This window comes from Coenobita brevimanus, chromosome 19 (assembly GCF_032717465.1).
Source record: "Coenobita brevimanus isolate Jiangsu-jjx chromosome 19, ASM3271746v2, whole genome shotgun sequence".
In the NCBI taxonomy this organism is placed as follows: domain Eukaryota; kingdom Metazoa; phylum Arthropoda; class Malacostraca; order Decapoda; family Coenobitidae; genus Coenobita; species Coenobita brevimanus.
This window is the reverse complement of record NC_136972.1, coordinates 30,219,359-30,232,611: the sequence shown is the minus strand read 5'-3', so window position 1 is coordinate 30,232,611 and position 13,253 is coordinate 30,219,359. Positions and strand designations below refer to the sequence as shown.

At 40.7% G+C, this 13,253-nt stretch overlaps 1 protein-coding gene across 1 annotated transcript in view; it reads left to right on the top strand.

The window, feature by feature from the left end:
- Positions 1–13,253, top strand: part of Ptp69D (Protein tyrosine phosphatase 69D) — a 43,812-nt gene that overhangs the window by 902 nt on the left and 29,657 nt on the right. Inside the window, exons 2-10 of the mRNA XM_080266219.1 lie at positions 103–236; positions 626–645; positions 1,020–1,189; positions 1,757–1,895; positions 2,174–2,328; positions 3,212–3,321; positions 5,454–5,637; positions 10,494–10,714; positions 12,639–13,001. Of these exons, the coding sequence (XP_080122345.1) occupies positions 103–236; positions 626–645; positions 1,020–1,189; positions 1,757–1,895; positions 2,174–2,328; positions 3,212–3,321; positions 5,454–5,637; positions 10,494–10,714; positions 12,639–13,001 (1,496 nt within the window). The remainder of the gene's footprint in view (positions 1–102; positions 237–625; positions 646–1,019; positions 1,190–1,756; positions 1,896–2,173; positions 2,329–3,211; positions 3,322–5,453; positions 5,638–10,493; positions 10,715–12,638; positions 13,002–13,253) is intronic.

Sequence of the window (13,253 nt, the reverse complement as noted above, 5' to 3'; positions counted from 1 at the left end):
GGCCAGACATTAGGATCCAAGTTGTTATATGTCCATTGTAAACACTTTTCCAAATGATAGACAGTACTTCCAGCCAAATATGGTTTGTTGGTACATTCACAGGGAGCCAGGTGGTGCGTGATGTGTCAGTGGAGGGTGGTGGGACAGAACCAGTGGCGGGCAGCAATGTCACCCTCTCGTGCCGGGGCCGGGGAGACCTGCTGCAGTGGCGTCATGGGCACCGCAACATAACGTACGTACTCTAATTTTAAAATCCTTCGTTGCATCCTTTTGTTTTCTTTTGTGGCCATCAGCTATTCTTTTCATTGATCTTTCTATCCATCGTTGCACCCATTCATTTATCCATCTGTCTGTCAGTTCTTCTTTTCTTGAGTTCTTTTATCCATCCCTGCATCCATTCATTTATCTTTCTGTCCATCAGCCCCTTCTTTCATTAATTTGTCCATCCATCCTTGCATCCGTTCATATATCCTTATGTCCATTAATTCTTCCTTTCGTTAGTCCACCCATCCATTGTTGCATTCATTCATCTATCCTTCTGTCCATCACTTCCTCCATCCATCAGCCATCCCATCTTTCCTTGCATTTATCTGTTTATCAGTCCATCAGTCCCTCCATTCAATAGTCCTTCCACCCAGCCAGCCAGTTAGTTTAATAATGTTTGAAAGAACTGGGGCAGTTCCATAAGTGAAATACAGCTAGTGAAATGTGATTGCATGAAATATTGAGTGCAGCTGTACCTTCATAGATCAGGGATAAGATTTACAAATTCAGTTACAGTCAAGTTACAGTTGCATCCAAGATTTGTTTTTCCAGAAAGGTCAAGGAAACGGAGTACCCAGAATCCTCTCATGTCATGTGCTCTTCCTGCATAAACAAGTCTGAGTTATGGCAAGGACTTGATCACAGAAATCTTTTACCAGTCACCAACTAACACCCTTACACCAGGCACACTTTCATATATTTGTGAGGCTGGGGTGTGATCATGACTTAATCTTACTTCCCTTTGCCCCCTTCAGGCCAGATGACGACCGGTGGCACATTGAGACAGAGACCAATGAGCCGGCAATCAAGAGCCGACTGACAATCCTACACATCACCCTGCATGAGACAGGCCACTACTACTGCTCCATCACCAAAAACAACAAAGATAAGGTGGCAGAGAAGAATGTCACCATACATGTGCAGAGTAAGTGCTTGACTGCTCTTGTGTCAGTGTTTTCCTTTTGAAATAATGTACAGGTAGTCCTTGTTTAACTACCTGCAGTCAGGTGATTTTTCTTTTTCCATGACTTTATTCATGTTACTATATTTGCAGATAACTGTAGCCTATTAAATGTAGGACAGGCCATTCAGGCTGGAAGGGTTATACTGTATACAGTATAGCCCTAATTAACCCCCTTACCATGTGAAACCCATTCAAAATTAGACATGGTGATTCCTTAGGAAGAAGCATGGTAGCATTCATAGGATTTGATTGGATGAGAATGATGTGTTGCAGTTGCATTAATGCCTTTGTTTCCATTTTTTCTAACTGTTTTTGTCTTTAAATAATAAGTATAGACTTAAAATTCTTGAGAAGATTGATGGGCATACTGAGTGTGGATGCATGAATTTTGATGACCCTTAGATATGATATAGGAATGAGCCTACAACCTTCTAGTCTAAATGTACTTAGCCACGAGCTGAACCAAAAGGAATCTTCATCAAGCTAGGAAAAATGAACTGTAATGTATGCACCCACTCCCTGCTGCAGCAAGCCCACTGCTTCGTGAGGCACGCAATGCAACAGTACAGGTGGGAGAAACAGCACGGTTGTCCTGCACCTTTGCTGCGTCTCCAGTCCCAGAGGTTCACTGGCTCAAGGGCAAGAATTTCCTTGATAAAGTTAAAGGGTATGTTATCTCAAGTTGTGTAAGGTTCTGACTATGCTCTCCAGTACATACTTATATTTTTTTTGCAGTATAGGTACGTTGAGGAGATTGAAGTGAGTGCAAAAATTACTTTGGTGTAAGTCTAGTGAGTGTTATAGGAAAGTTACTTCATGGAAAAATTATTACAAATAATGTGAAGAATATGTCAGTAACAAACAAGATGAATACAGTAATTTAACTCTGATAGAGAACAGCTACTAGAATTATTCTGATTATGAAAGAGTTAATTATATCCACAGGTACAGCATGGAGACGCACCAGGAATCACAGCTGCACTTGTCAGACCTAATCATTGACAATGCAACCCTAAAGGATAATGGGACGTATGAATGTGTTGCCTCAAATGCGTTAGGCAATGGAGACCACTCAGGCACACCCAGTCTTATTGTTCAGGGTGAGTTGACCATAGTACTGGCTTCTGTTCTATTAGCATTTGTAGCAAGCTATACAGTGGTGCTGGAGGGAGATGCCTTCACAAGGTGGCACTGATATACTTGGACACCAGAGCTCCCTGGTTGTACATACATCTCTCAGAGTCCCTCCCTGTCCCCCAGAAGGAAATGGTAGACTGCAGGAAATAGCAACTTCAGCCATTCCACTAGATTCATATCCAAATGGGCCAGACCACAGCAAGAAAACTATACAGTAGTCTGCCCTTGTTTAAGTTGCCATTTTTCTTTGTTTTTGCTGTTGAATCAGAAGTAAACTGAAGACAAATTATCCATTCAACTAAAGACTGCTACCTTTAAATCTACATTGTCAGCTTCCCCCAACTGACATTGCTTGTGGTATGGAAAAAAGTTATGACTTTAATGGTGATTTTATCATATCCCCAAATTACAATGAGGACAGTATATAGTGAATGACATGAAGCCAGAGTTCCCGGGGTCCAGAATGATGTGTAATTGAATGTGTGGCCTCTTTCACTTGGCTTATTGTTGATAGTTCTTCCATTGTCTTATTCTCTCATTGCCTTTTTTGGATTCTGCCACAACCCATCTTTGAGGCTACATAAGGGTTCATGATGGTGATGAAAGTCTGCACCCACTAACCAATTATATTAACTTTCCAAATGATTGCTGATTGTCTCCTTTCAGACTGCATGAAACTTTCTGGTGATAGCAAAATTAATCATTTAAATCTGGATTAGGACAATGGCAAAAACAGTCATGACCTGATTGTTATAGGATGTTAAAAAAAAAAAAAAATAGCAGTATGGTATCACTGTTTTTACCAGCTGTTTTAACGTAGTGCATCATGTGTTAACATGACCACAGGAAAACCTGAAGTGAATCTGACGCGAGTGCGGGCCATCGGTACCAGCCAGATCCAGGTGGAGTGGGTGGTGGCCGACAACAATGCTGTCATCCAGCAGACCAAGATATTTGTGAGTCACTTCAGTGTTCTTGTAGTTGCAGCATCAGCTTCTTGTTAAACAAGAAGAACATTAATGTGCTTAATATTTTCTCCCCTGAAACACTCACAACAGCAACCAGAATTTCATAAGTTAACTTGTCATGTAAAAATGTTGATCATAATTATACTCCCAGGTCAGATAACTCATCAGAAAAGGTTGTGGGTTAAGCATGTAACAAACCTTAGTCCCTTTTCAGGACCTCATCCCATGTTATGCTTGGGTTACCTGAGGGGCTGACCTTTTCACATTCAGTTTTGTACAGCACCCCACTTGGGGACTCTCAAGCTTTAGATTTTTATGTCCATATTATGTAAACCCACATGTATGCTTCATCTCAGTAACATGTTGAATGCCCAAGAGTCATTTTGATTTTGCATTTGTTTCTTTGTCTCTCAGTGTGGCATTATGTATCCTTCACCCAACTATAATACATTCAAGTCTGTGGATGTCTTCCACTTTTACAGCCACTGTTCACTTCTCTTACATGAAGCATACAGTTTCTCTTTCATTTGTCAGCCAAAACAAGAGTTCTCTGAAATTCTTCCAGTCACTTTTGGCACGAGATTCAGCTACAGTGGCTTCTGTACCACCACCCTCACTTAATCATATCTACAGAGTAGCAGATCTCATCGGCACACTTAAGAGCCACATCCCCTACAGCAATCTCCCACAACCATGACTAGGCATGTGATCTATCTATCTTGCATAAAGCACTCTCATAATTGGACTCAAAACTGACTGAGCTGGAATAGGTTTTAAATGCCTTGATAGACATAAAACGGCCTGACTGATCATAAATGGACTTCATCATCATCATCATCATTATCCAATCCTATGTCGCCCCATAGAGGAGCATAGGAACCCAGGGCTAGGCAAGTTGGTCCTGACGTTTAAGTTGAGAGTGACCAACCTCACTCATCCCTGAGTGGCATTACGTGAGCAATAAACCCCAACCACCCCTTGGATATAAACCAATACAGGCTCTATCCAGTTGGAGTGCCTTGATTACCCAGTAAACCACCAGGCGCCATAATTTAGTTATATGGTTACCACCCAGCAAAGTAAATGGTTTTCTGGTGTACAGGAAACCATTTGGCTTGTCACTTAGAGTAGAGTCACCCATAGGCAGAAGGAAGAGGAAAGAATGAAGGAAAGAAAAACAGAAGAGGGAGTGTAAAGGCACTTGCAGGGAGAAGGAAGAGGAAAGAATGACGGAAAGAAAGACAGAAGAGAAAGGATGAAGAGAGGAAAAGGCAGACACCCAAAGCAGCACTACATTGAGTGAGTGGATCGTGAGCACCCCCCACCTACCACAGACCTTAAATATTATAATTGGGTTTGAATATATCAGACTAGGCTGGATTGGATGTGCAGGGCCTGAATGGTCCAGCACTGGCCATGATGGACCAAAATTGACCAGAATGAACTTGATAGAAAGAAGTGAACCTGAATTACTCTGAGTGGAATTAAACATGGCTGAATAGGGAGACTGCCAGAGGTCAAGCAGCATGGAGAGTGGCCATTAGGTGACCAAGGCCGATGCATGCAAGCATGTTGGAGCCTTTATAAATGAAATGGTTACCTGAAAAAAATTGCTCTAGCAGTACTTGAAGCCTTCACCCTACCTGTGGGGGAGAGTAAGAGAGGGGATGTTCAAGATAATGATTGTGATGATAGTGATACCTGAAGTAGCTTGAAGTAAGCACTGGGGTTTACAGATACTGTAATATGAAAAATGGGTCCACAATAAACTACATTTACCCGTACTACATCATTGCTCAGTTTAACTTGTATTCTAACCACATTTCATGCATCACAGGTTTAATGTAAATGATCATAAGTTATTTGGTCATGCTTACACATAAAAAATATTGGTTTTATACGATACTGTTCACTGAGAGTAGTGGTGCGAGGTATGTTATTGTGCTTATGTATTCATCCTTTAGTGGGGTGTGAGGTGCTAGTGTAGTTTGAATATGTTGGTGTGGTGTGAGGTGTGTACCGATATTGTGAAGTGTGTTAGTATGGTGTGAGGTTTATTTTGTGAAGCATTATGAAGTATTGATTGCTGTACTATTAGGAGTTCTGCTCCCAACTATCAGACTGGTGTTGGTGAAGAAGACTTTGGAGAGCCAGACCTGTTGAACGTCCCAGCTGAGAACAAACAAAATATTGTCCTGGAGGATGTGGGGGACCCTGGCCAGGACGTGTGGGTCAAGATCCAGGTGGCCAATGCAGTCGGAGAAACAGAAAGTGAACCACAGATGGTCACACTCCTCACTGAAGGTCAGTCCTGAGTTGTGTCAGTGAAGTGAGAATATAATACCTTAGTGGTTATTAATTATAAGAACATTTTTTGTTTGATAATATTGGTAATATTTGGAAATTTCCTTTTGTTGTAAAGCACGAAGGTTGCTGGTGATTAGCATCTGAAGGATTGTGTTGGGATTGCTTTTATCATCAGCAGTACTGTAGTATGTCCTTCATAATAATACTGTCAGTCTTTTATAAGTGTACGTTCAACATTAGGCTCTACAGTAAGGTTATGAATGTAAAGTAACTATGATAGTATAGTATTGTATGTAAGTTAAGATTTCAAGAAATCTTTGAAGAACAAACCAGTTACAATAATTTGTCAAAATTGTTAGGTAAGAAATAAAATACTGTACTAAATTAGCTTCCTCATAATTGTGAATTACCCTTTGTGGACAGGCAAAATCATAGGGAACTATTGGCATCCTTTGAAAAAGTGAAGATATAATGATTTTGGTTTTGTGGATGAAATTGTTGTTCTGTATTTCTGATTGTTGATATGTGGATAATATGGATTTGCCGTGCAACTTTACTGCAACAGAGGGGCAAGGTAAGATGCATCATGGTGTGTAGTCAGTATATCTTTCTGTAAGTTTCTGTTACTGTCTTGTGGTATTGTGTAGGACAATTTACTCTTCATTTGCTCTCCACAGTTTTCTTTATCTGTGCACCAGTGGAGTGTTAATCTGAGGGAAGTTTCCACACTGGCACAATCTCTACTGCGTATTACTTCATCGAGTTGTAATTTTGTGATGTACAGTATTGTGTAACCTTCATGCAAAGGTATTGAGGTTGATGCATATTCCTCCAACACTACGCTCGATGCACACATGTTGCTGCAGTCTCAACCAATCCGTAGCCTTGCATGATGTATATGCTGCATTCATAATGTCAGAAAGCCAGTGCATGTCAAGTCTTTTAGAAGGTGTGGAATAGGTTTAGCTTGACAAAGTTCATTGTTTTTGAAGGAAGAAGTTTTAAGTTTGATGTAATACTGTCTGATGATTATTGTAGACTGGCATGTACTATCACAAATCATATGTATACATAAAACTGAAGAATGTTAATAATATAGCTGGTACTGAGTATATAGTGGACATTGTAAAGTGAAGTTTTGAGTTGAGAAGAGAGAATATGATTCAGTGTATACCATAATGTGGAAGTGAATGGAGAATGCTTGAACTGATTGAAGATGTTAATCACAATGATGAAAATTAGTTGTTTTTGCTGTTGTGTTGGTGGTGACCCTAGACTCAGCTGAATGTGAACCCTGTGGATTGCAGAAATCCAGCTTCTTCAGCCTGGAACTCCCACAGGTCTTAGTTGTAAGTTTGTGATATGAAAGTGAAATTATTGTTGGTATTGTGGCCCCAGGCTCATCTGGATGTGAATTCTGTGGACAGCAGGCTGAAGCTGTATTTTTCCTGCAGTCCACCATCCTCATTAGGGGAGATAGTGAGGAATTTGAAGACACTGCCTGGTTATATTGATGCCAGTGCATGAAGGCTTCCCGTCCCATCACCATGAGAGTGAGGTATATGAGATAAATGTGTTGAGGTGTGACAGAAAGCATTACAGTTAGGGCGAAGTGCATTGATTGTGCATTGTATCAGGTGTTGGTTTTGGAGTAAAGATGAGCAGTGGTCGTATTGTAATGTGGTAAGATGTACTAGTTTCCCCAGGAAGTGCCATTTTTGCAAGAACACTACATGGAAGAGGATGCTTGACAAAAAAGAGAGATCTGAAAGGAAAACAGAATGGCTCATGGGATTCTGTTTTTAACCACAGTACAGTCATAGACACATTGCTCTACTTGTTGTTGAGGCCCCAAACACATCTGACCATGTACCTGGTGGTTTGCAATGTGAAATTGCTCTTTGGCAGCCTGTCATCTTCCTTTTGAGAGATAGGGAGGGTATTCATGGATTGTATGAGCTTGTCAGTGCCACTGCATGAAGGTGCTCCTTTTCAACACCTAGACATAGCTACTGTAAAAACCATTTGTAGAAAACAGAGTGGTTGAAGGAAGAATGACAGCCTTTGTGAAAGCCTTGTTCCAGAATTGGAAAGTGGATGCAGAGGTTGGAAGTTTTGGTACCCATGCCTCCAGTGTTGTGTTGATTTGGGCTGTGATATGGAGGACTGAGTGAAATCCATGGAAATGGATCTGCTGAAAAATATTATTTGGTTTTTACAGTAGTTTGGGGAATATTATGTACGGTACTGTAACAGTAAGTAAAGAATTTACTTATAGGGTAGGATTTCAGTGGTATAGCTTTCTAGAAGGGCTGCATATGACTAGGGTGGTAAAATGATGTATGTAAAATGAGGCTGGTTGAAAATATGGTTTGATACAGAGAGAGTATATATGTAAGATAAGTAGTGTCTGGTACAGTAGACACAGATATGGAAAACTCAAAATCAGCATCCATTCAGGAATAAAACTCTCAGACTTGTACAGTATACTTAAGCAGAGTATTGTTCCTTTACCTTTACCGAAGTGCCGGTCATGTGACGTTAGCGACCATGGAGCACCATTTTCCTCTATCCCCAGCTATCCTGATTTACTTCATATTGCTGATTAACTCCACATGTCCATACCACATAGCATCTTCCTCTTCCAGCAGTACCCTAAATCTCACTTACCAACCCATTATCTCCCTAAACATGTTCATTTCATATCTCACTGGTGAATTTTTCTTTTTTCATTAATGTCTTAACTCATTCGTAGTCATTTTATGTTTCAAAGGTACTGCAGTATTGTTACAATCCAGTGGTGGGCAAAACTTGAGTGAGCTGGTGATGTTTGCAGTGTGCAAGGTATAATTGATCGAAAGAAGTTATTTCCATATTGAAGTTGCACTCATTGTGAAGGTGTACATGTGAAAATAAGACCCATAGATCAGATAACAGCATGTATATCTGTTGATAGTACGGTGACAAAACTCTTCATCTCATTTGTGTTGTACAGTAGCATGTTTGAAGCTTTTCTGAAGCTGCTAATTTTATATACTAACCACTTCAATCTAGCAACATATTTTTTGGGGGGGTTTATTCTTGCTATCTCCTGACAATTTTATTTAGCTTTGTGGGGAACTTGTACAGTGAAAGGGTTAAGTAAGATTGTATGTGACCCATGTAGTGTGAAAAGTCTCTCCTGTGCTGAATAAAATAATCTTGATAGCAAGAATTAAATGGATAATATATGGTTAGATTGAAGGGGTTAGAAAATGGTCTCTGGTGGGTAGTTGACAGCTTCACTTCTCTTGGCCCCAGGAGCTTGTGTTGAGGATGTGGTGGATAGGAAGTGTGTGTCCTTTCTATTGTTGTATACAGTATATATATATTTTTTTTAGCATATTACTGGAGATAGTTCAACACACTGAATCTGTAGGCCATTTTAATATTAGATAGTACAGCACTGTCGGATCTACCAATCTTCACAGTTTCAGTTCTTTATCTCCTGTGATATTTCAGATGCATAAATGATCAGTTTAATGCATTGAGTTTCCAGAGTGAAAACTGAGTCATAGATTCCATGCAGGTTGTAAGCTACAGAAAGGTGCAGATGTTTAGTGGTAGATCTCTGCCTGTGTCCACATATTTTGTAAAGGGTTTTACTCTTTGAACTATTTCTCAGTTGATGTTTAGTTTAGGTAGTTACTAATAAGGCTGTAGTCAAATTTGTGTTAATAATATTCTGAAAAGTTCAGAACAAAGAAGTAATTCCTCTAGTTTGGAAAAAAGGATGGCGATGGTAATGATCATGTACTCGAGGGAAAGAGGCTTGGAGTAGGAGTGGGGAAAAGTGACAAGTAGTGATAGAGAGGCTTGGAGATGTTATTGCAAAGGACACCATGGATGTATTGTAGTGACTGGCTTGCATATGCCTGATTTGGGCTGACAGCTCTACCATACACAATCACCCTGCATGAATTTGGAAAGTTGGTTTATTGATGTTGAGAATGAAGGAGGAAGCTGGGTTGTGATTTGATGGTGCCATGTGAGAAATTATTCCCATGTGTTCAAACTTGAGAAATTGTTCCTACATGTTGAGGTTGTACTGTTGCAAAGATACAACAGTTTGGGTCCAACTTGAGGCTTTTCATTTACACCTGAAGGGGGTTCAAGTTGGTCAGTAACTGTTTTATCGAGACTAGTTATAATCTCAGTATGTGGCTAGTTTTTTCAGAGGAATATGTTTTATGCTCCTGATGGCAGAGGTATAGTCACCTAGACAAGAGAGAGAGAGGGAGAGAGTGTGTGTGTGTGTGTGTGTGTGTGTGTGTGTGTGTGTGTGTGTGTAATAAATACCAGTAATGTTATATGACTGATGCCATTAATTTATTTGGTTGGTATCATATTTGAACCAAATCCTGCTTTTATTACAGGTAACAGGTTTTTATTAAAAAAAAAAAAAAAAAAAAAAATGGTGTTGCAAGTCCAGGCTCGTCTGGATGTGAACTGAATGGACGGCAGGACACTGACCACTTCAACTGGTCATTCTCAGAGGGTTTTTGTTTAGGATATGTTAAAGAATTGAATGTGTTGTGACAGTGTGATGCATGAAGTAAGTAAATATGTTGTGATGTGGTGGCTGCATAGCACTGTGGGCAGAGTGTATTGTTTGTGAGTTGTGTTTTGTGTTGGTATTGTAGCAGGGAAAGGTGATGACCATATTGCCATCTGGCTAGGTGTAATCATCTGAAGGACCAGTCTCTCTCCAAAGCTGAATAAAATCATCTGGAGGTAGCAATATTTAAAGAAAGACATCATTAGAGTGAAGCGTTTGAATGGAGTATGACTGCACGAACCCTTTCTCATTGCAGAGCCAGCGTTTATCCCTGTGGCAGCCCCCAAAGGCAGTGGCTTAGACTCCTTTACTGTGGGGTGGAGTCAGCCGGATGAGGATGGGCAGGAGTTTGTGGGACGCTATCACCTGTCACTCCTGGACCCCCTCACCGGAGACACTCAGGAGCTGTTTGTCCCGGCCACCGCTGTTGACCACATGTTTACTGACCTCAAGCCAGCCACCGAATACACTTTCAAGGTTGGTACTGTACATGTAATATAGATATGATAGAATGTGGAAATTTCACCCAGTGGTCTAGTTGGTGTAATGGGAGGCTGTTCACTCATGTAATAAAATTAAGGGGAGTGTTATGGTCATCAGCCCTTAATGGGTATACTGTAGTCTAGCCTTAAGCTTAACACTTGAAATGGGTAAATTGAGATTGATGAATTATTTTACTCATAAGTCAGGGATATGTATCATAAATCACAACTTTTTCCATATATTTTGCACTGTAATAATGTCGAACACTGGCAGATCAGCTTTAAAGGAGACGTTGGAACATTCGTAAGGTTTTTGTAACTTACTGTGGACAAAATGGCAAGTAAAGAACATAAAAAAGTAACTACTATGATGATTTACTGTACCATACTGTACATGTCAGATGAGACTTAGTACTGTATGATTGACTTCAGCCTGTGGGATGGAGCTGAGAATTTTGATGGTTTGATTTAATAATTAATTACTTGGTAATGAACTGCCCATTTTCACCAGGGATGTGCAGTCAGGTCCCAGTATTCATGGGGATTATGTACCAGAACACCCCACAAACATTGAATTCTGCAAATATCCTGAACCTTACCGTAGAATTCGCTGAGTTCATTGTTTTAGCTGTTCCTATTACGTTACCTACAAACCCACTATAACACCTGTTAATGCATTATATGGCACATTAATACATCCTCAAAAGACATTACATGATTGTACATTGCAACTATGGGTACAATACAGTTTACTGTATTGTATGGGTTACTCACCCGTGATGACGAGAGTTTGCCGTGCGGTACGTAATGGACGGTGAGCGATGAATGTTTTGTACTTCACAGCAGGATGAGCTCTGGAGAAGCATCGTACTCTTGTTCACTCAAAAGTGCTGCCTCACAGCCACGAACAACTGCCCTTCTCGCAACATGTCGAGCAACTTCACTTTATTCTCAAGCGACATCACAGACTTCTTTCTCTTGGGCTCATGAGCCAGTGCACCCTGAGCAGCACACTTAGTACCCATATTTTCAGAGGGTCAGCAGACAGAGTAGCACTATTACAGTAAACACAGCCGCCAAACAAACACTGAACACACACGAATGCTCAATGCATGAGAGAAACTGAGGGAATGAGCGCGGCAGAGTATGCCTGGGTCCCCTCCATGTCCAAGCAGTCGGAGAGAGAGAGAAAGATCACACATAGGTAGACGCTTTTCTTAGGAGCCAATCGTATGCAAGCTCTCATTGTGAGAGTAGAGCGGGAGAGCTGTACTACAGTACAGCATGGTGCAATACCTTGGGAGAGTGGCAGGAAATTTAAGTGATGAAGTACTGAATGCTTCTGCTGCCCTGTGCTGAACAGCACATGCCTTGAGTGGTGAATTACAGAATGCTTCTGCTGCTCTGTGCTGAGCAGCACATGCCTATAGTAACTACAGTACGTACAGTACAACTGTATAGGACAATATTTCTCAATGAAAAACTGCAAAAATCACATATGAACCTCTAGGAACAACTGCTACCGCATGAGATGGGCAGATTTGTGCTGTTAATGCCCTGTGCTGACAGCACATGCCTATACACAGATAAATGCGTAGTGTAACTGTGTAGGACAGTATTTCTCTTGGAAAACATGCAAAAAACTCACTTATGAACTACCAGGAACAGCTGATTCTGTGGGAGGAAATATCCTCTTGTGCATTTTTGAAATAGTTTCCCAGAAAAATCTGTGAATATGTGAATCCGCAAGTAGCGATCCCGTGATCGGCAGGGGTTGACCGTACATATATTTTTCCACTTACCCCAGTTACCAGTTGGAAGTAGTGTTAGAAGATAATAATAATAATAATGTTAATGATTGGGAAATATGGTTAGTATGATGATGATAATGACGGGGATGGTGGTGTATTTTGTGACAGGTTGCAGCATGCCTGGGTGTATTCACTGATGCCAAAGATCGGGACCGTGACTGTGGGGAGTACTCTCCAAATGTGGTTGGTCGGACACTGAATGGGGTGCCGGGGGTGATAGCAGACCTGCTGGTGGAGTGCCGTCAGAACACTCACACTGCCTCCAACACCATTCTTATCCGCTGGCAGCCACCCCAGAAGCCCAACGGTGTTATTGATCGCTACAAGATCGAGATTAAAGCCAGTGCATCGTATGTTAATCAGGAAGGCCAACGACAGTACTACAATAAGGAGGACAAGAAGAATGTTGATGGCTCTTTCAGGAATTACACTTACTATGCAGCTCTGCCCAACACAAACTACACTGTCAAGGTTAGCACTTTATGTTATTGAAGCTTTGACTAACAGGTTACACTGTTAGAGTTAAAATTCTTCTATGTGAAAAGTCTGAAATTTCATCTCATGTGAAGCTCTGCCGTACACAGACTACACAGTGCTGGTTAGAAATATTTTATAATTCTGCTTATTTCAAAACTGTTCTCTTTATTAAAAAATATACAGATATACAGATGGTCATTACAGGAGTCAGAGATATTTTTCAAAATATTGCAGTGTTTCTCATAC